Source organism: Drosophila sechellia, chromosome 2R, assembly GCF_004382195.2.
Source record: "Drosophila sechellia strain sech25 chromosome 2R, ASM438219v1, whole genome shotgun sequence".
Taxonomy (NCBI): Eukaryota; Metazoa; Arthropoda; class Insecta; order Diptera; family Drosophilidae; genus Drosophila; species Drosophila sechellia.
The window spans coordinates 14711460-14732773 of NC_045950.1; the positions used below are offsets into that span (position 1 = coordinate 14711460).

Consider the following 21314-nt stretch of genomic DNA (forward strand, 5'->3'; position numbering starts at 1 on the left):
ATTTCCTTGTGTGTGTGTATGTATAGCCAAGCCATTTTTATATATTTTTCTTACATTTTTGATTACAGTTTATAGTTACAGCTAAAATGATTGCATTCGAAATTGTTTCGTTTCGTTTACACGGAATATGCGCATATATATTTAGCTAAGAATCTCTTTTAAATAGTAATAGGTTCTTTAATGGGGTTCACATAAATATTTACATGCACATGTGCACATAGAATTGTAATAATTATTTATCGTTATATATCGCTTTTACGTTCCCAGTTCAGATCCATTTCTAAGGCTCGTCCCAAGCAACCGTCTCCAGCGTCGGAACTCAATCTTGTATCTAATTGAAGAGAGATTATGTCGCATTCATCAATTGCTATTGCTAATCGGCCAATAATTACAGCAGATACAGATTAATCAGGAAATCAATGACAATTACAGCCGAATACAATCAACTCAACGATCAAAACTTAAACAAAAGGCAAGCAGAAGCATTTGCGATGGACAGCGACAATTAACACATGCACCAGTCAATTAACACATCTGCGACATTTTCGAACTGCGTAACAACTAAACACTAAAATAAGCTTTAATATCTAACCAGCACCCAAAAGCCCGTGGCGTCATCCCGCCGGAAGTAGCGCGGCCGATTGTCCCTGAAAACGGTGACGGCGGGGAACTGATTCTCCTGTATAAACCTAATGGTGGCACGCGTCTGCAATCAAGTTATCAAGTTATGTGACTGCACAGAAAACATAAAGTAGTTCCCATACCTGAGGCGCAAAGTGAGGCGGCTCCACGTCTGGACTGGAGGACAGGTGCTGCAGCAGAAACTCATCCGTTTGGGATAGCCACAGATCAGCGCCGCGCAATGGATCGTAGTTGAAGGGTCCAATGCGTAGCATGCCCAGCGAGGAGTCGTATATATCCAGAACCTATGGAACACAGCCAAGTGATTAGCAGGCTAACACATTGGGGAATTTGGGCTTTACTTACCGACTGTGCGCCCATGAAGATGCGAGCATCGCGTAGTTCCCGGTCGGGTCCTCGGTCTGGAAAGGAGGCCGGAAAGATCTCACCAGTCTTGATGTTCACGCCCACTCCATAGATGATGGGGCAGTTGATCTCGCCGCGCATCATGGTGTTTAGCTCGCCCACGCAAGCCTGCGTCAGATCGATCTCGAGTAGGTGATTGTGGAATGATTCTGAGAAAATGATAAATGAAATTCATATAAGAACTAAAACAAGCTGCTTAGCATTGTACTCACGCATAATGCTGAAGAATACGTCCTCGCCGTATCCTTTGGCATCCCGATAGCCACCAATAAGCTGCAACTCGATGCGACCCTCCGGATAGCCGACGGCCAGCTCCTGAACCCGCGACACCATGGTGCACACAGCCTCGTCCACGCCGCTGCCATCGAAGTGTGCCAGGGCCACAGCACCAGATCCTGTTGGGAATCATTATTAGTAGGGGTTAATGAGCCAAACGACGCTTATTTATGGGGCAAAGGATATTGGGCATGCTTACCGGAGTGCCGGACCACGACGATAATACAGGTGGTGGCATCGTCGGCACCGATGATGTTGACGTGCTTGTCGTGCGGCGCGGAGGCGGCCATCTCCCGCTGACCCACGTAGAGCAGACCCACCGGACCCACCGACTTGGCCTGGATGGAGTGCAGCTGCTGGGCGTAGTCTCTGTAAACGGGATGCTGCAGGAACAGGCTGTTGGTGTCCATGGGGCAGTCGTCCTGCAGCACACCATTCAGCACGAGCACCATCCTGGCTGTCTGTTGTCTGTTGTATCCTTCCGTGACCCTCTCGCAAGGGTTTCTCTGTCAATTCGCTGTGAATTTGGCTCTCGAGCAAGATGAGTAGCAGGCAAACTAGAAGAGGTAGAGGTAACACAAAATGACTTAGAATCCAATGGAAGTGTATGTATATTCCCCCCCCCCCCTGGGACTCAAACTTCAACAGAAGCAGCAGCATAAAAATCAATTTACGATGCCCGCAACCGCCACAGATTTGCATGTTTGATAATAATTGCATGCAGCCGGAGCTGAGAAATATGTTTACACCTCGATCCTGCCACGGCTGACTCGTAAATTTAACCAGCTCGCGAACGAGAAGTGCTAATAAAAATGTCAAAAGTTGGGGGCCTGCGGCTGGTTCGATTCCCATTCGCTCACCGGTTAACCAACAATGGACACCCCGAAATTGGTTCGCAGAGGCGTGGCCCAGAAGGGGATCGATTCCCCTTTTGGCTGACTCGTGCGTCTCCAGCGTGGAAATCTAATGAAACAATTAGAAGGCCACTGGGTGGGGGTCATCAATTTACGTGGTGTTAACCACTGCCCATATGACGACCAATTGAGGCGAACACCCCAAGTCACAGATGTCACACGAAAGTTAATAACCATTAAGTGGACGCTGCCGCAGCGAATTAGCCACCAAATGAACAACAAATTTAATAGAATTTAATAAAGCTCAACATCACCCTGCTTCTGAGTGCAATTGCAGCTCGACTTGAGTCACCGCCCGTCGGCTAATTGAATTATTTACCTACGGATGCTGTCTAGTTTCAATTAAGTGAAATAAAGACGAGTTAAAGTTCAAGTATAAGTGCATATGCGAATACGAGCAAAGTAACAACACATCGCAAGGGGGGCTCATAAACATAAATGATTACATGGGTAGCGCACAAAAAAATGTCTCGAAAAACAATTGTCTGGGCTAATTCCCGATGCAAAAATCGTTGTCTGCTTGCTTGTACAAAAAAAAAGCAATAATAAACCAAAAGAGCAAACAAAGCTCCGAAGAATCCCCAACCAGGAACAACACTATTAACTCCGTTCGGGGTGGAAAACAATGGAAAACGTTGTGGAAAAGTCAAACAGCAAAACGTGAAGAGCCCGCTCTGGATGCTGGACTTGCACTTTGCGGCTGGATGCTGGATGGCCCAGGAACCCAGCTAGGATAGCAATTGTTATGCTGGTCTCCATCTACGACTCCGGCCTGGTCTGGTCTGTTCTTGCCTGGAAGCAATTTAGCCGCGATCATGCATGAATCTTGATTAGATATTCAACGAGAAATAATTTGAAAATGATGACAGTTGGCGATAGGCTCGCTCCACTCTCGTAGCCAAAGGATGGATGGTCACAGTGAGAGAAAAGAGGTGTAAAAATAATAGTTATAAAATACACAACTATTTTGTGAAGATATTGGAATAGCTCATGAAGCACTAGTGTATCTAAATATACATGATATGTGACATGATATTGATACATACATGATATTGACTGGTTATTTAACTTCAAACTCTGCACACAATATTGATCAAATTCATAGTGAAATAAGTAATTTTTAGTATTAAATCCTTTTAGTTAACACATTTCAATTGAAGTAGGATTTTCTTTTGTGCAACCCAACCAGCCAGGCAATCGAGCGAAGCAGGAAAAGGAGCCGCAGAATGCAGCCGATCTATGTAGGTGAGGCAGGATGACCGAGTTTTCCACCAAACCCGATTCCTAATCAAAGACCCAAAAGTTCTGTTGACTCTGGCTGAGCGGGCGGTCTTGCCAGTCAGTTCGTGCCTGGGCCAGAGATTCCCTCCACTTGATAGGCCGTCCAGCCAACCGCAATCCCAAGAAATCCCACTCAGCTAGTCAAAGAGGAGTTCCCAATCCCGTGCTGATCGATGCCAGTCGAACGGGGATGATGGCTAAGAAAAGGCTACAAAAAAGTGGTAGAAAAGGAACGCAGCAAACAAGACCATCAGAAACGTTTCAATTCATTAGGCCGGCGACGAGTCTATTAGGAGCACGGGGACTGGTCCGTGAAACTCATTACGGTTCTGTTCTGGCTTATAACAATCACAAATTATGGGTTTGCGGCCGAGCTGGCAAAATGATCTTGTAGATTTAACACTGATAGCCCGTCCAGAAAACAGGTTCCATTTGTCTACTGTCGACTGTGGCCGGGTGCATTCTTGGCCACATGATTGATTGCAATTTTGACGAGTGCAACAACGACGGCGGCAGCAACTGCAACTGCAACTGACAGCAGCAACAGCTACAACTGCTACTTTTCTTCTTGGCTCATGGTTTTCGGTACTCGGTTCTTCGTTCTTCTTCTCTTGCTTCTTGGTTTTGGCCAAGCTTCAGCCTCTGCCATCCGGCTCATCTGTCCCAGTGTCTGAACAAGCTGGCCGCACACTTGAAATTCTTTTAGAACAGCCCTTCTGTTTTCTTTTTTTTTTGCACAGCACAATTGTCAACGAGAGCGCGAACAAATTTCAGCTAACAAAAACAAGCTGCAACACAACCGGTTCGGTTCTCCTCCTGGCCAAAATTCCGGCCAAAATGAAGAAATTGCTGGCGGGAAACTTAAGCCAACAGCAACATGTGATGTGACAGGGCGAGCGGAGGAGTTGGAGGTATCAAATCAAAGCAAAGCCACTTGGATCTGGCCATATCTGAAGGCCTTCTTCCGGGTTCGTGATTTTCCTTTTGCTGCTGCTGCTGCAGTTGCTGTTGCAATTGTCATTGTTGTCCACACATTTCATGGCCAGCATGCGGAAATATTGTAAAATTAATTTCAATCGTTTGTTAATCGAAAGATAACTCTATACAGGCAGTGGAGCTGATACTGCACTTGTGTTGATCCCCAATAATCTGGCATTTAATGCCGCACTGACAATTTAATTTGGCCCATCTGCAGTGGATTGTTTTGGCCCTGGCCCAAGACCAGGTCCAATGGTTTTGGCCAAACGTGACTACCAATTGACTTCCACACAATTTCGCTTTGGCACGCAAATATCGTGAGCCCGGCTACCTTCCGAGCTGAGCTGAGCTGGGCTCCCCCAAGAAATGGTCACCCATGGCCAAAGAAAAGCAAAGCAAAAAGAGGAGGAAATCGAAAGTTAACATTGAGTGGAAGCTGCGCTTCGTGTTCCTTCCTGACGGTTACAACTTTCTGGGATGCCAAAATCCGCCAAAAGAAATAACAACAAGCGGAGGAATAGACCGAATTCAAGTTGACATTTCTGGCCATGTTTTTCGTGTCGTTTCTGTTTTTTTTTGTTACCAACTTTGGTCTAGACCAGCGACTCTGAATCGCTGTGGAAGATGGAAATACGTGTACGGTTGGCCAAGACACAAATCCAAAGTCTATAGTCGAAGAGTTCCTGAATAGCTCTAATTAGAATTACCGATCGTCGTGCTCCCCGTCGTGGCTCAATGTGCTCGAATCGAATCAGCAATTCAATTTTATAATTCTATTTCATCCAGATAATGATTAATGATGATAGGTTCATTATACGCGTACTGTCATCGCCTCATTCAATTAGAAATGCAATAAAAATAACTAAAACCTATGGCTCTCAATCATTCGACAGTTGAACGGGGCTATAGATACATCGTAGGGATAGAATTGAATTGAAGTGGTTATGTTACAAATGTGTGCTACTATTGCCTTTGAATGGTTAAGAAAAGTATGTAAATGAAACTTGAGAATAAAGTTCCTAAAATGTATCTTCTTTATATTTGTAAGAGCTTATCTTCTTTGTAGATTGTATAGTTTAAGAAAATGGTAGCCTTTTCTAGTTGTCCATTAGTTAAGAACCTATAGACAAGGATCCTATTTAGTATGTTATTTAGTCGCTCAGTACAAATGGCCTTTTTGGCGGCATTTGCATTGCACAATTCCCTCGACTTGGCCGAAAAGGAAATTCATTTTCACACAGCAGTGCGGCCCAAGAAAGGCGAATTCTGAGTAAGTCCGTTTGTCCCATTACTAAGTTGGGATCGTCTGCCGTTGTTGCTGTCGTGTAGTATCTGCTAAGTTGCCGCTGCCTCCACATTTTTTTTTATTTTTTTAGCGAATGCCTTGGCAGCCAGCTGGTTGTTTTCCCTTATTTTGTTTTTATGGCTGCTTATGCAAATGCAAATGCGACTGCGGATCAGAGTGTGCGTAAACGCTTGCGCCTTTTGTTCACATGGATTTGGTTGTGGTTGGGGTCCGTCGATTCCGAAAGCAATGCGCTGCCGTCATGTCCAGTAATTAGCATAGCACACAGTCCCAAACGCAGTCGTTGTCTTCGGTTTTATTTTTTTGTATTTACATTTTGATACCCCGTACATGAAGGGTAGTGGGGTATGCTGGACTATGAAGGCAGACAGACAGATTTCCGATCATTGGAAGTTGATACTATGGTATATATGGTATGGTATATGGCTGATCCGTCTGTCCGTTAATCTGTCCGTTTGGCCTGTCCGTAAGTAGAATATCTTCTACATCTAAAGTTGAAGAACCTGAAGTAATGGGTATCTAATAGTCGAGTCACTGCACTGAAGCGTTTCTTATTGTTTCTCTGATATTGTTGCTGTTGCTGCTTGACAACTGCGGCACTTTGTTTGTCGTCCTCTCCTCCGCAGTTGCACTCGTCAAAGAAACCCGCCGTCGGTTTGCATTAGCTGAAACCAAAGTCTGACTTACTCTAACTAAGTTAAACTCGTTTGGCTTTTATGGACTGCGCTCTACGCTTCGCGTACTGAAAAATGAACTGCGAAATTCTCGGAAAATCGCTGCACTGTTGATATGTTATATGGATTATTATTGAGCAGCCGAGAATCTGTAATTTCAACAAAATTCGTCTGCGATCGGAAAATTTTATATTGCTAGGGATCATAATATAGCTGCGCAGTATCTGAGTATCTTTTAGATTTTAATAAATATTTTCATATCATCTTTAGCTAATTTTAGGGGTTTTTGCGCCAAAATATCTCTTAGTAGTCTCGAATTGCCGCAAATTCCGATCAAGGATTGCCCATCTGGTCTTGTCTGATGCGCCGCCAGCGTTGAATATTTGCTAGCGCAATTGGACATGTTTTCCGTGGGCTCATTTCTGTTTTTATGGCCAAAAAGCACACACCGACACATATACAAAACAACTGCAGCAGCAAAAAAACGACAAAAGTCCACAGCAGTCGGCTGGCATTTACAACATGCCTACAACGTGGTAATGGTAATGCCAACTCAACTGCAGCAACACCGCCGAAAAACACAAAAAAAAAAAAGGACGAGTATTTTGGATCTTATATTTTAAATGCTGAATTTAACATGTAGATTAAAGTAATCAATTTTAATTATTTTCCAAAGCTAGAAAATTTAAACGAAATTTTTAAAATTTTTACAAATTCAAAGTGAAGCAAAAATCTTGAGTATTTTTATATCATTCTTTAGGTTTACAATACTATGCAATAAATATATTAACCACTATTAAAATAGTATGAAATTAAGAAAAGAAGATTTAGATAGAATTAAGTAAAAAGTATCCAATTTTTTTTTAAGTTCACTGCACCACTGAGGCGGCTTGTTGGTCCGTCTTGGAATACCAAATTTCATAGCGGTACACTGCTAAATATTTTGATGCAACAGGCGGCATGCAACAGCAGGAACAACAGCAACCACAAATGACTACGTGCGGGGGCGGAGGTTTGTTTTTATAGCCGCCCAACCGCCCAATCGAACCTCCCTCCCCCCACCCCTCCGGTACGGTGGTGCATGGCTGTATGGTATGTGTGCACCACCGGTTTGATCTTGGGCATTCATTCCGCATGCGGCACTATAATTTATAACAACTGCTGAAGGCGCTCGCCGAATGTGCGACTCTTGCGGCTCCTCGGCTCCATCTATCCAACGCTTCTCTTGCTCTTGTCCCCAACTCCTTTCTCTTCGTCTTCTTTCTTCTGCCTCCCGCCCCCATCTTTACCCTCTTTATTTTTATTTTCTTCCCCAAACCGGCGTACGCGATGCGTTCATCCTTTGTGGCCAGAAATTGCAGCTCATTGTTTGGCTTTGCCATTTGTATACCCTTTGCAACGGGTGGCATGATAAGAGATTACTCGAGGCTTCAGTGATCTTCTTGGAACATTTTTCAGAATTTGTAGTTTACCAAATCTTAAACTATCAATTTGAAAAGTCACAGGAATTACCAGAGTTTTAAGTGTCACTTGTAGATGTTTTTAAATATATTCTTCATCCAAAAGCGTACTTTTCTACTTATGGTACTCATCATACCATCATATAATATGATATCACATCATATCCAATACTTAGTACTATATCTTCCTTGAAGAATTTCTAAAAAATCCATGACGAAACAAAACGTATGGTGGCTGAACTATTATCCATATACAAGCATTTAATTCCATTCATTTCTAGGGTATATAGATTTCGCCACGAGATTTGTCACTCCTCGATTTTGTGGAGTGGAGTGGCAGGCACGCCTCTATCTGCAATGTGCGATCTATTGCGACGGGCGCTTTCCTTTGAGCGGAGCAACTCGGTCTGCGAAGCTGGTTGGGATTGTGGGAGATTGGATGGCTCTGGCTGTGGCTGTGGCTCTGCCTGGTTTCCTGCTAACAGAATGGAGCATTGCTGGCCGGGATGTTGTAGCTGGGAGCATCTAATGGCCGGCGGACGCAGCTCCATTTCACCTGAGATTGATAGCGGTTGACGACGTGGCAGCTATTCGGCTTGATTTCGTTTTGAAAGGCTTTCGAAAGAAACCTTTGTGATTTGGCCAGGTGAAATATATGTATATATATATATGTATGAATACTGCAGCCCTGCGCGATGGGATCTGAATAGATTCTCGTCGAGGCTGCCGGACGGTGTGTCTCCTTGACTTGATTTATAGGAAGCGATTGTGCATTTTGCAAATTACGATGTCTCGGGAGCTCTGCGGATTATTCGCTGCCCGGCATTATTAATACGTGAATGCAGGCAGGCCAGGCGGGCAGGCACACCGGCTATAACAACATCATCATCGTCGGCTCTTTGGTCCGTGCTCCTTCCGCTGATTGAATCTTTTATGTGTGGATTTAGGAGCCATCAGCAGACGGGGACGGAGTTGAAATTAAATATTTATTAAATCGACAGCACACACACACACACAATAGCATATAAATCAGCTTAGAAACTATTCAATGAATATTCCAATCAATAGACCATCGCACACAAAATAGATGAGTAGGTGGGTGATGTTGTTGCCGAAGCTTTAGAAAATCGGCGACCCCTTCTCTCACAAAGTCACAGGAGGAAATTAAAATGTTGGGCAGTGAGATGGTTAAGGCTGAGTTAGATTAGTGAAAGGACTCAGAAGCACAACAAAAGCACATATAAATATGTAAATGAAATTGGTAATTATTAGTTTAAGCTGAAAACAAACAGTTCACATACACTCCGAATATGGTTTGATTTTCTGTAACCATGTGTACATTTCATTGCCGTTTTCTAGTCTCTGTAAGGACATCCTCTGCTGATGCAACCTTTCAACTTCTGTCGAGAATCTATTGCAGCAATTATGTCCTTTTCTTGCAAGCACCTCTGACGAGCAGACAAGTTTGGGGCCAAAAAGGGAGTCGCAGGCGTTCCAAGTCATTGTCCTCGGGTTACACTGACCAATTTCGAAAAGCACAAATTGAGCTGCACTCACCTGCCTGCCACCGGGGGTTACCCATGCCTCCAGTCCAGCTCGGAGTTAGTTTAATTAATTCAGCATCGGCATCGATGGCTGTAAACAAGCTTTTGGCCAACAGGCCCGTCTTTGACAGCTTACTCGAAAAAGGGGTGTACACTGGACGGGCACTTGTCGTCAGTCAGTCCGGCGACGAGCTCTTTTTCGGCCCCCATTGTCTCAAGGAAATCACACACACACACACACGTACACAAGCTGAAAGAACTTTGACCCTTGACCCGGAGGAGCTGGCTGCTGGGAGAGTCGCCTATGAAGTTGTGAAGTTGCCTTCAATTAGCGCTTTGGACACAGATATTAGTTGGAAAAACAGTTACTCCAATTTTTAATGACATCTTAGTTTTGTGTGTTTTTTCCCCTTTTTTTTTTTGTTTTTGGAACACCCAATGTAACTGGGAGAGAGTTGGCTGTTTGGTGCGTTAGCACATGCATATCTATATACGTACATATTACTCGGAGTCTGGCGGTCGCCATAAAAGATCTTCGAGGGAAAAACTAATTACACAAGTCGTAAAGTCTTAACAAACCCAAAAGGCAAGCCAAATTAGATCTCCCGACATCTGACTGAAGTGTACTGAGATGATCTGACTCATGATTCGTATATAGATTATGTTTTTTTATAAAGAAGGTGTTTTTTTTATATTCAACACATGTAAGCTACAATCTCATAAAAAAGAAATGCAATATTTATGCATTTCTTTTGTTATATTTGCATTATTTCGAGTTAATTTGACTGCATTTACTTTTAAATCTTGGCATAATACAGAATGATTATATTAAATTAATCATTTGTTTACGTACTTCCTATCAGGGAATGGAAGCACAGGCATCTAGAAAAGTTCCTTCTTTTTCCTGACTCAACCAAAAATGTAATCTATTTTTATTTAGCTATATTATGTGCCTATTAAATAACACACAACCACAACAGTGTAGCCGACTATCAGCTGAAAACTAAACGAACACATTTAGGTACTTGTTCTTCGCCTCTTTTTCTTCTCCTATCTTATATGGACAGAGTTGGCCAGGCTACAATTATTTTTAGACCAGCTAATATTGATCATCCAGCCGAGCTTGATTGATCACCAGGGATAGCCGATCCTCAGACTCCTTTTCCCAGAGCCCACGATCATCGATTGCACTGGCGATCGATCCGCTGGCCGGCGAAGTAAATTGTTGCTACACGTATAAGACATCGTGTACGACAAGTTAAGACAACGATCTGCTCGCCTCTGCAACTTCAGATGGGAGTCTTGGTTCTGGCCACGGTATCCAGGCGATCCACCGATCCGCATCATGTGGCGTTGGTCGCTGCAGGATCGCCAAGTCTGTGGATCTGCACAGCGAAGATCTCTAAACTCCTTCTGCGATTGCGTGGACACTATTGCGCAGTGTGTCTATATCATTAATTAATTTAATCACTCGAACATGATTTCACTGTGCGCGCCTGTTCGTTGTCGCTGCCAGTTGTTCTCACAAAAGTTATTAATTTCGAAATGGTGATCGATAGGCGGGGAAAACCCGTCGGGAAAATCGAAGATAAGCCGCCTGCTAACGCTGCGAGCTGAATGGAGCAACACAATATAGATCTCTGATGCATATTACTGAATAATCAGCGACGTCGACTTATCAGCTCCTCGCAGCTCGGATCCCCATCCTCTATGTATATTCCATAAATATTAACGATCTTCAAGCGATGCGAGATAAGAAGGCATTCGTATTTCGTGAGTGTTTCTTCTAAAACTGGGAATTTGAATCTGGGAGCGGATGGACAGCTAGATAGGCAGAACTCACTTTCGTTGGCATACATCGATTATTATTTTGGAGGCGTATTAATAACCTCATAGGCTGCTTTAGAATTTACCATTTCTTGGAATTGGCAAATTCCCACTTATTTTTCTAGAATGTTTAATAGATTTTTTGAACATATCTTTACATACCCAAGAATGTATCCTTGAATATACTACTTCTTTGCACATTAGTTGTATTATAAATGATATATCTTTAAAATCCATGTACTTTGTATTGCTTACTTGAGAATTATCTTCTAACACTTACATTGAATTCCAATTTCTCACTGCACTATATGGGATCTAAATCGATTTTAGCTTGAGGATTGTTATCTTTCACTGATTTTCACAAAGCCATCGGCATCTCTTTACAATAGTTGTGATAGGTAACTTTTTTTAAATAAAATAAATATAAATATTTTTTAATTCTAAATTATAACTAAATTTGTAAGTTATTTTATTTGTCTGGAACTGCGTATGCGCCAAAGTTTCCGCGAGACGCAAACCGGAAAGAGACTGAAAGGCAACTGAGCCGAAAGTCCAAGTCGAAGTCGACTGGCGAATGGAGGGCCCAAAAGACACTCGGCGAGAATAGGAGAGAGGAGCGCCAGCGCCAAAGCCTTTGGAACAGTTTTCAGTTGAGCGTGCGTTGGGCAGAAAGGGAGCGCATGCTTGTTGCCGGTAATCTAATTGGACCCCAAGACGAGTCGCTGCTCTCTCTCGAGCCAAGCTCAACCGCAACGAGCCTCTCGCTCTCCCAACTTGTGGAGCCTCTCTGGAGTGGTGCGAGCGGGACGGCGGCTGGAGCAACACGTGTTCTTATCAGTTGGCTATTGAGTGCTTTCCTTCAGATGAGTAATCCCAACTCGATTGAAACTGAGTGGAGCGGCTATTGTTTGAGTTTATCTTAATTTCATCAAATGCCGGTCCACTGTGCCACTCGTTCTTTTTTCTAAGTGGTCACTCATTCACTTGGGGTTGCACTTCTGTGCTCCTTCTAATTGGTCAGTGGCCAGTGCTTTATGTACCAGCAACATATGCCCCTATATTTTAAGTAAAAGCCAAAAAAAAAAGGGTTCTTTTGTGAAAGAAATTATGAGTTATGCCAATTTATAACCATCCATAGAAATTTATTTAATTAAAGTGATCAGCTGTTCATTACATTTTTATAAATCTGTTGGTCAGGGGTAATGAAATATATTCTTTTTACTCCTTATCTGGTAATCAATCGACTTACAAATGCATAGTTTCATATTACTATAAGACCAGAATAATATTAAGATTTCATATTTTTAGCCATACATAAGAAGGCTTAAACAGTTATTAGTCTGCCTTAAGTCCTAGAAATGATGAAGTTTCCAATAAAAACAGATTGTATTGAAGAATCCCTCGAAACTGGAGCACAAATTGCAGCCCTCCATCACTCGCATTCCGACCTCCTGCCAACTCAATTTTGCCAACATTTTACCCCAAAATGCAACCTTTTCTACACATCCCCCCCTCCCCCTCCTCCAACACTGACCACTTCATGCCGAAGTTGGCTCAAAAGCCATTACGCACCGCTGTGAGATTGTAATCTAAGCTCTTGTTATTGGAGCAGGCAGGGATTTAATTAGACAAATGTCCCACAATTTGTAATGTCATTTTTCTCAGCAGTTGCGGAAAATCCGAATGTAAAACTTTTCGGTGTTGAAAATGCAAAAGGTGAGCGAAGAAATGTTGTAGGAGGGGGGCGTGGCGGGGCAGGCAGATAACACCCGAAGTAAGAAGGAAATATGTCTAATTTTGCACCATGTGGACAGTGGTCATTATTTTGGCCACTGATGGACGCAGGGGCGTTTCAAAAGGGCGGGGGGGTGATACCAGGTACCAGAAAATCTTCGTGCCAAGCCAGCTTTTATCGCGCCCTCTCTTTCTCGCCCTCCATGGCCGTCTCTTTCTGCATACGAGTGTGTGTGTGTGTGTGTGTGAAACAGCATGCGGTCCGTCGACAAAAAATGAGATTTGCTGACCGGTGGTCATTAAAGCACATTTACAATGAGCCAAGCCATGTTGGCTTGTGGCTAACATGGTCTTAGCCAAACTTAGCCACCTCCCACCCCCCTCTACTGCAAATCCCCCCCCCCCCCCATTATTTCACACAGCCATGCAAAATGACCACAGAGACAAGCGATCAAATCGATGCCGAAATTAATTTATCTTGGCACTGGCTACCAAAATTTGACAAATTGCAAATTTGTTTGAAATTGACTGCAGTTGCTAGGCCAAGCGATTGGGATGGTTGAGTTTATCGAGGGGGTACGTTATAAATTGAACGAGCTGCCGGTCCCAATAGCCAATAAAATGTACATTCGACTTTTGCAATATCTGATCGTTTTAATTATGCTGTTTAATCACAGCGAATTTGGTTGTACAACATTGTTGCAACGAGTTTTGCATATTATGAAACTGTAAACTTTTATATCGTTGAAAAGTATCTGAAAGATAGAAGGATTTCTTTCTGAGCCTATAGAGTATGTGGATATATTTATAGTCTAATCCATACGTTTGATGGAAAAATTAAGTTTTTTACACAGGAAAATATAGGAGCTGAAGTTTTGGGATTAAGCCAGTAAATTTGAAAGATAGACGTCAGTACTATCCATATTTAAATTTAAGTTTGTATAGTTATAATAGAGTTATGCTAGGTTATAATGGTAAGTTATGATAGGTAACTGTTTAAAGAAATATTAGTAGGATTAGTAGTTTGTAGGTCCAAACCCTATATTAATATTTCAATAGCTTTAAGTTTCTGCCACTACATCCCGCATTATGTTACATTTTAGCTGACAAACCGAAGGGAGGCCGAGTCAATTAATCTTATCAAGTGAACTCTGCAAGATTTCCCTAGCAATTGCCCAGGTTGAGGTCCAACCAAACGCAACCCGATGAAGCACCCAGCCACTCTGGTCCAGAAAAACCGCACCCACCATTTCAGCCGCACTGTTGATTGCACTAATTGGCGATGAGCGTGACCATCGGACGATGGACATCGACATCGACTGCTGGACAACGATGATGATGGCGATGTGGATGGGGATGGGAGATGGGGATGAGGAGCTGGCTGAGACAATGAGACAAGATTTTCATTCATAAAACACTCGCTGAGTGGACCGGAAGTTCTTATTTGATTGCGAATTGTGATAGGTTGCATGGTAGGGTAAATTGGAGCATATCAATATCTTAAAGATATTTGTTTTGAAGTGAACTAGTTAATAGTTACAGATAATGATGACATTTTAATGATTATTGAAGTTATATTCTAACTTGTTTTGATTGGTGGTTATATCTGCTTATTATTACTTATTAAAGTAGCTTAAATAGTAAGATATATGTATATTCTATTTGTATCGAATGGAAAAGAGTATACTTGCTTCCGGTTTCCAGAAATATCATTTCCTATGCCAGTTGTGTCGCCCAAGTTCAGTGGTGTTAATTAAAGCACAAGCCTTAATTATGGTTATTTATTTGTTTTTCCCGTCATAGGGGAAGTATTTCCGCCAGGAGCGAACATACGCCGCTGTCTTCCTGCTCACTTTTCGGGATCGCATTTCCTTTGGCCCCCGAGTTCAGGGTTCAAATGCAGACAGAAATATGCAAATTCAGGGCGCTTGCGTGGAGCGATAAAAACAAATCGAAAAGCGAAGCCATTGCTTGCTAACCGATTTCCACTTCAATTTCGAGCCGGGTCATAAACATGCCCGGCGTATTGGAGGAGTTCTTGCCCACTCGGCAGCGGGAATGTGCATGGGAATGGGTCACGAGCTTGGCGGAGCAAGCTAAATGCTTGTTAAAGGGCGGGTTCGCAATTGTTGCCGTTTTGCGGGCAATGCGGTTGGTGGTTCGTGGCCAAACCACAAAAACAAATCAGCCGGAGAGTGGAGGCCGCCCGGCAATTGGCAAATTCGATTTGCAATTTTTGCACCGGCGCCGGAGGATTCGCAAAAGAAGTGCCAAAACTGAGCTGAGCTGCTGGGTTGAGCAAACAATTTAGAATGAAGTGCAATCGGGAGTCAGGAGAGTTGATTTGCAATTTCATGTCAGCGGCAATTTGCACCTCATCATCATCATTATGTACCGCCAGATATTCTCCGCCGGGTGATGATCTTTCAATCGTTCAATCAGGCGGCGCAGCGAGGCGAGGCACGTGCAGGTTGCAACCTGCCAATGGGTAACTGCCTAACCCCTAACCCGTAATCCCTATCCACATCCCCATCTCCTGTCCCAAAAAAGAGAAGACAACGATCCTCAGGATGTCCCACATATTTCTCGCTATCTCCCGACAGAAACAAACTATTCGTATCATTTGGGAATTTCTAGCCTGGCTGGGCTGCAGCTGGGCCGAAACCAGGAAGTCTGCCTGCAACAAGTTGCCTCCGCAGCAATGAGAAAAATTTCGCTAGATAAATAATGCATATCTCACGCACTAGCCTCGCGGACCAAAGTTGAAATAAAGCTCTATTGTACACAGTGAGAAAAAGTCTTGTATGTAAGCTTAAGTTTCAAAGGATGCATATCTTAAAGTTAAGGATTAAAACAGGCCACTTAATTGAAGTGGGCCACATTTAAGAACTGTAGCTTGCCAACTTTGGTGACATTTTTCCCGGTGCAGCTGCAGCCGTTGCCTTTGGCCGTTTAATGAAGGCCTAGATCCGCTGCCCGGCCATAATAAGCAATGGCCAACAATGAAATCTTTGGCTCCAGCCCAGGCCAATTTATGCGATGGCTTGCAGTCTCTGGCTCTCTGGCTTTCTGCCTGCTTTTTATTTGGCTTCTCGTGGCTGCGTGTTTCGATTTGGCGCGATTGCTTGGCTTAATTTAAGCCCTGAGCCGTAGAGATTCATTAATGTTTGATTTTGGCTGCTTTTCTATTTACCTTTTCCCAAGATCAAGCGAGATTTACGCCAAATTGCCAGTGCCCGGAGCCTGGGCGAAGCACTCGCCAATCTATCCACTCCTCACTCCTCCGCAGACTCTTAGTTTGGTCGTTTTCGATGCCGCCGTGATAGACAGTAAAGGCCAACTGCGAAATTGGTTCATTAAATGCAACTGTTTGTTTAGTAACATGGAAGAAGCCAGCTTGGGATTAGGATCAATGCTCCAGTTTTGGGCTCCCACGAAATTGAAATATGTATGTACTTTCTCATATCGTGTAAATGTTTTATAAGCTAAAGGGATTAATCTTATCTTTCTAAGGGGCTCTTTGTTAGCTAAATTTGTTTTAAATTAATGAGTCTGGTAATATTGTTTTAAGTTAATAATCATATAAAATCGATCATATATGTTCATATCGCATAGTTAAAAAGAGGGTTGATTATTGAGCTAAGTTCCAACCAGTTTCTAAAAAGTGACAGACCTGCGATCAAGCTGCCTGCTTAATTAGTAGTCCGCATCAACAAATTGCACCCACATGCTATTAATAATTCGATAATGGTCAGAAAAAGTCGCGTGGAGTGGGAAATTACAGTGGGCCACAAGTTTTCAGCGGAACCACGCGATGCGCTGACCGCACCAAAGAGTGCGGGAAACTTCCAAAACAGGCGGAACATATTGCTCCGCTTATAATGCAATTATTATTTATGACTTTTACAACCCCAAAAACTAATGTGACTAAGCAACAATTAGGCATATGTTAATCGAAATATGGCCAAAATGCAATTGGCCGCACTTTGTTATTGTTTGGTACAAACATATGATTCTGGCTAGACTTGCGTACTCACTCACATTTACATAGCACCAAAAAGGTTGCGCGTTTCGTGCACTTTTCGCAATTCCTCACAACTCACAGTTTAAGCTCATAGTTAAATAATAATTCGTTAATTTCTACTTGCTAGCGTTGCAATTTTTGTTTATTTTTGCACTAAGTAAGACCGTATACAGGTAAGCTTAAAAGCCCACCTGAAATACCGCAGCCGAAAAGATACCAAACAGCTGTTTGACGCACAGTGGTTTGAGAGTATGTATTTAGTTCATCAAAATTTATAAATATAAGATTTTAATATAAATATATTTTAAGCGCACCTAATAACCAATGTAATTGAAAGACATTTTCTTTTGTGTAAAGTGCGTTTATAATTGATTTTGAATAATAGATTTGAAAGTAATAAATAACAGCTCTGTTATAATATAAGGGACAAATACCGCTGAATATATGGGTTAAAGCACTTCTACATAGCCTGCACCAGCATTAGAAGGTCTTCCTTTAAGTAGTTTATATCCGTTTGCAAGGGAGCGGGCACGTCATTTGCGCTAAACAGCAGCAGAGCGTTGGGAATGAGTCTGAAATGGAGGAGATCTTGTAGTCCTGCACTTTAAAAACATTATTGCATCACTCACTTGCAGTCATACAGTGTCTTTTCCAAGTCCTCATCGCCTAGTTTGCCTTCGCTGTTGGACACCAAGCTGAAATCCAGGCTTTCGTCCGCCAGGCAAGATTGCACAAACTCGAACACATCGGCTATTTTTTCGTACACATTGAAAGTGCCCTGAAAATGTTGATTCATTCACCTTATTACACAAAATTACTGCAGATGACATCATCGCTGAATGGCTTACTTGTATAAAGAGTCCATTGGGAAATTTAACCCTGACTAAAGCGTATCGATACATGCGCAAATTGCGCTGCTCCTCGCGCTCCCGCATCGCCTTTGTCCGCAGCATCTGTGACTGGGCAATGGCCTCGGTTCGCAGCTGTTGCTCTTTCTTGATCTCCTCCGGCGACAGGCGATAGAACTCGTCGGGTAGGACGACACGACGTGCCTGTGACGGAAGTAGGACCTTAATGTTGCGATCCAGCTCCAGGGGAATAATTTCCGAGCTCTTGAGAGCTTCCACTAGTGTGGGCAAGTCGAGATCCTTCTCTATCTGCTCCTTAGTCCACAGAAGGAAGGGTTCGTCATCGATCTGGACCTCGTTGAAGCCTGCTGCTTGCAAAACATCCAGGGCACCTTCCACGTAGCGCACCTTCTCACTAAAGATTTTGTTGGACATTCGTATCTTGCAGAACTTCTCCTCCTCGGGATTCTTGATAAGATTCTCCAGATATCGGATTAGCGTGGCAATGCACTCGTCGGCCTTCTCCTTGACATTGCAATTGTAGATGATCAGACAGGCGGTGAGGCCGCGATCTGCCTCCAGCTGCTGATAGAGGAACTCTTTGATGCGAACCTTCCACACGCTCTTGGGTAGAATCTCCTCGCTGATTAGGGGGCATCGGAAGAAGACGCCCTCGCAGGCCAGGTTGCGAGTGTCGCCGCCGGAAGCCGATGTGGATGTGCTGGTCGTAGATGCCGTGCCCATGGCTTCCTCCCTCTGGCGACGCTCTGCCTCCAGCTCTCTTTTAGCCTGAGCCTTCACCGCCGACAGCGAGGTATTGAAATCCCTGGATGTTTTCTTGTCAATGCGCGCCAGTGCTGCACTTGCAGCTGCCCTGGCCTCGTTACTTATTTCATTTCGCTTTGGTGGCACATAGGCCTCGTACTTTTGGCGGGAACTACTTGAAGGAGTCTCCTGTTTGGGGGAATTCAGCTTGTGGCCAGTGCCCATGCCGCTGCCACTTAAATTGAGCTGTAAACGAACTTGGTAAGGGATTTACAATACCTTGGCTAAAGAAAGAACCCACCTTAAAGGCAGCCTCCGCCTTCTTCCGCGAAAAGAACTTCTTAATCTTGGACATGGTTTCTAAATGCGCGGCGAGTGTTCCTTGGGCAGCTTCAACTTGGCCACCGACAATTTAAGCTCCTCGATTTCCTTGAGGGTGCCTGAAATGCAAGACATGGCCTTCGTTAAAGCAAACTTATCGTAATATCCTGATTTTAAGCAGATTCCTACTTGGCCTGACAAACTTCTCCGTAATGACTTGGCCGTAAACGGACCACGAATAGCCGGCTAGTACGCAGGTGCCCAGAAGCAGCACGATGAGCACCTTCAGCAGCGTCGCCTGCAGATCGGTGAAGGCAATGGGTCCGTTTTCCCAACGAAAGTCACCGGTCAAGGATTCCAGATTTCCGCGCAGATCGACGGCTGCCGTCAGTGCAACGCCAGCAAATTGCTCCACTTGTCGCGCAATCGACTGCAACGTTGAATTAAACGATTCCACGTAGAAATTGAAACTCATTGCCTGGTGGGGAAGTGCCAACGAATGTGTGTAATACGTTTTCCATTCAATCCTTTGTTTATATTCGCAGCATTACCCTAATTTCATCAACACTTTTTTTTTGCTGGTGTGCCCGTTGCTGGTCTGTTTGTAAATACCTACGGGATTTTAAAAATACCAAATGAAAATGCGTCAACAGCTTACTTATCGATAAAAGTATTTCGCTGCTTTACAGTGCTGGTTAATTTCCAAATGCTTTGTTTTGGCGCCTGCTGTTAATTTAAATTATAATTTTCGAATCATGAAGTGGGCGGGGGGTCAATTATTTATGGTTTGCCCTGAGGGTTCTGACCTCATTCGATTTGCCTTGATTTCTGCACCCGCATCCTGTAATTAATTAATGTGCACCTGCTATTGACCTTATTCAGTTCCTGAAGAAGTGAATTGAACATTATTTATGGCGTTGTTATTAAGAATATTTTCTACATTTTTTATATAGCTTATAATTTAAAATAATTGATTATAAAATTTGAAACTTAAAAAGTAACTACCATTAATTCATTTTGTTAAAATATTTGTATGTATATTCAATTCCAAAATCCACCTTGGATTCTTTTAAAATTATTTTGAAACGCTTCGCTCCTTTTCCACTGTGTGCTTACATAATGATATTTTGGGGAGCACACGCCCATTTTTTTTATATGTAGGGCCAGCTGTCGTAATTGAATGATTTTCGATCGTTTCGCCAAGTGCTTTTGCTTCCTGTAATTTTCGGCGATTGGAGCCTGGGCATCTCTCTTCCTTTCGCATATTTTGCGATTGATTTTCGATGGCATCCTTGAGCATGTTTTTTGGCGCAAGTGATTTGGCCAAGTGGGGAGCAGAGTGCCGCAGCAGCAGGAGGAGATTGGGGATGCCTATCTGGGGGCGGGGAGATCACGCTCCAGCGATGCGCTGCGGGTTCAACAGCCAGCCGAAAATCGAGCGGAGGCCAAAGAAGAGAAATCTCTTGCAGCTTATGGCTTCCGTATGCGCCATGCCTCGCGCTCCACTGGCTACGTGGATGCGGAGATGGCCCCCATCTCGGTGTGTTGCTTCTCTCTTAGGTTTTAGGTTTTGTGGCTGCTTGGTCTCTGGCTTTCTGCAACTTCAATTACTCCAGCAGCCAACAGACACAAGTGTCTATTCTATTCCGCTCCGCCTTGCTTGGCTTTATTTATGCTGGCTCATTTTTCCGTGGCGACTGTTAGTTAGGCAAAATGTCGACGACTTATAATTCGAGCAGCGTGTAAGATTTTCCTCCATCGGCTTCGTTCTGTTCTGGTCCGTTGGTCTCGGTATCTGTATCTGTATGTGTATCTGGCTGTGGCTCTGTTTGCCATCGCAATCAGCAGTCTGGGCATTCGAGACTCGAGTCCAAGGCGTGTCTGCAGCCCCATCTTCTGGCAAGACAAGAGCACTGTGTCCCATGGCCATTATATCTATCACCATCACGCGATATGTTCTCACTTGCAACCGGGCTGCAACTAACCATCATTCAACGTCATTCCCAGCCATTCCCAATCCCATTCCATTCCAGCCACCATCGCATCAGTTGCAATTGCAGTTGCCTGCCCCGACTCCTCATCATTGCAGTTTTTTTTTGTTTTGCGCAATTAAAATTCCACAAATGCCCGGATGGGAGGGACTGCTGGGGGGAGGGAGTTCTGCGCACCCAGAGCCATCGAAAGGAATGCAAGAGTGGCGCGCATGCGCCGTCGTCCGGCGTCATTCGCATTGCAATTGTTGTTATCAGCCGCCATGCGCCGAACCTGAAAAACTAGTTCCAATCGCCAGCTGAAGACGGCGATTGTGTGTGGCC

The 21314-nt window shown here is 43.7% G+C and overlaps 3 protein-coding genes across 6 annotated transcripts; all 3 read right to left on the bottom strand.

The window, feature by feature from the left end:
* Window positions 1-6: 6 nt before the first annotated feature.
* Window positions 7-17213, bottom strand: LOC6609831 (protein N-terminal asparagine amidohydrolase). Of its 4 annotated transcripts, XM_002034447.2 has the most exons (7): window positions 11588-11843; window positions 1523-1880; window positions 1260-1442; window positions 988-1196; window positions 765-926; window positions 593-706; window positions 7-331 (listed from the first exon to the last, which is right to left on the bottom strand). In XM_002034447.2, exons 2-7 carry the CDS (start codon window positions 1773-1775, stop codon window positions 320-322), a joined length of 933 nt encoding a protein of 310 aa, XP_002034483.1. In that variant the 5' UTR covers window positions 1776-1880; window positions 11588-11843; the 3' UTR covers window positions 7-319. The 4 variants fall into 4 exon arrangements, with proteins under 4 accessions (XP_002034483.1, XP_032571307.1, XP_032571309.1 ...); XM_032715416.1 differs by lacking the exon at window positions 11588-11843 and adding an exon at window positions 17083-17213 and having other exon boundaries at window positions 7-706; XM_032715418.1 differs by lacking the exon at window positions 11588-11843 and adding an exon at window positions 17079-17213 and having other exon boundaries at window positions 7-706.
* A 197-nt stretch (window positions 17214-17410) lies between these two features.
* On the bottom strand, window positions 17411-19066 carry LOC6609832 (UBX domain-containing protein 6). Its single transcript, XM_002034448.2, has 4 exons — window positions 18980-19066; window positions 17914-18924; window positions 17695-17843; window positions 17411-17637 (listed from the first exon to the last, which is right to left on the bottom strand). The coding sequence occupies exons 1-4, from the start codon at window positions 19031-19033 to the stop codon at window positions 17526-17528; spliced, it is 1326 nt and encodes a 441-aa protein (XP_002034484.1). The 5' UTR covers window positions 19034-19066; the 3' UTR covers window positions 17411-17525.
* Window positions 19020-19593, bottom strand: LOC6609833. The gene is made up of 2 exons (XM_002034449.2): window positions 19189-19593; window positions 19020-19118 (listed from the first exon to the last, which is right to left on the bottom strand). Exons 1-2 carry the CDS (start codon window positions 19472-19474, stop codon window positions 19039-19041), a joined length of 366 nt encoding a protein of 121 aa, XP_002034485.1. The 5' UTR covers window positions 19475-19593; the 3' UTR covers window positions 19020-19038.
* Between the last annotated feature and the right edge of the window lie 1721 nt (window positions 19594-21314).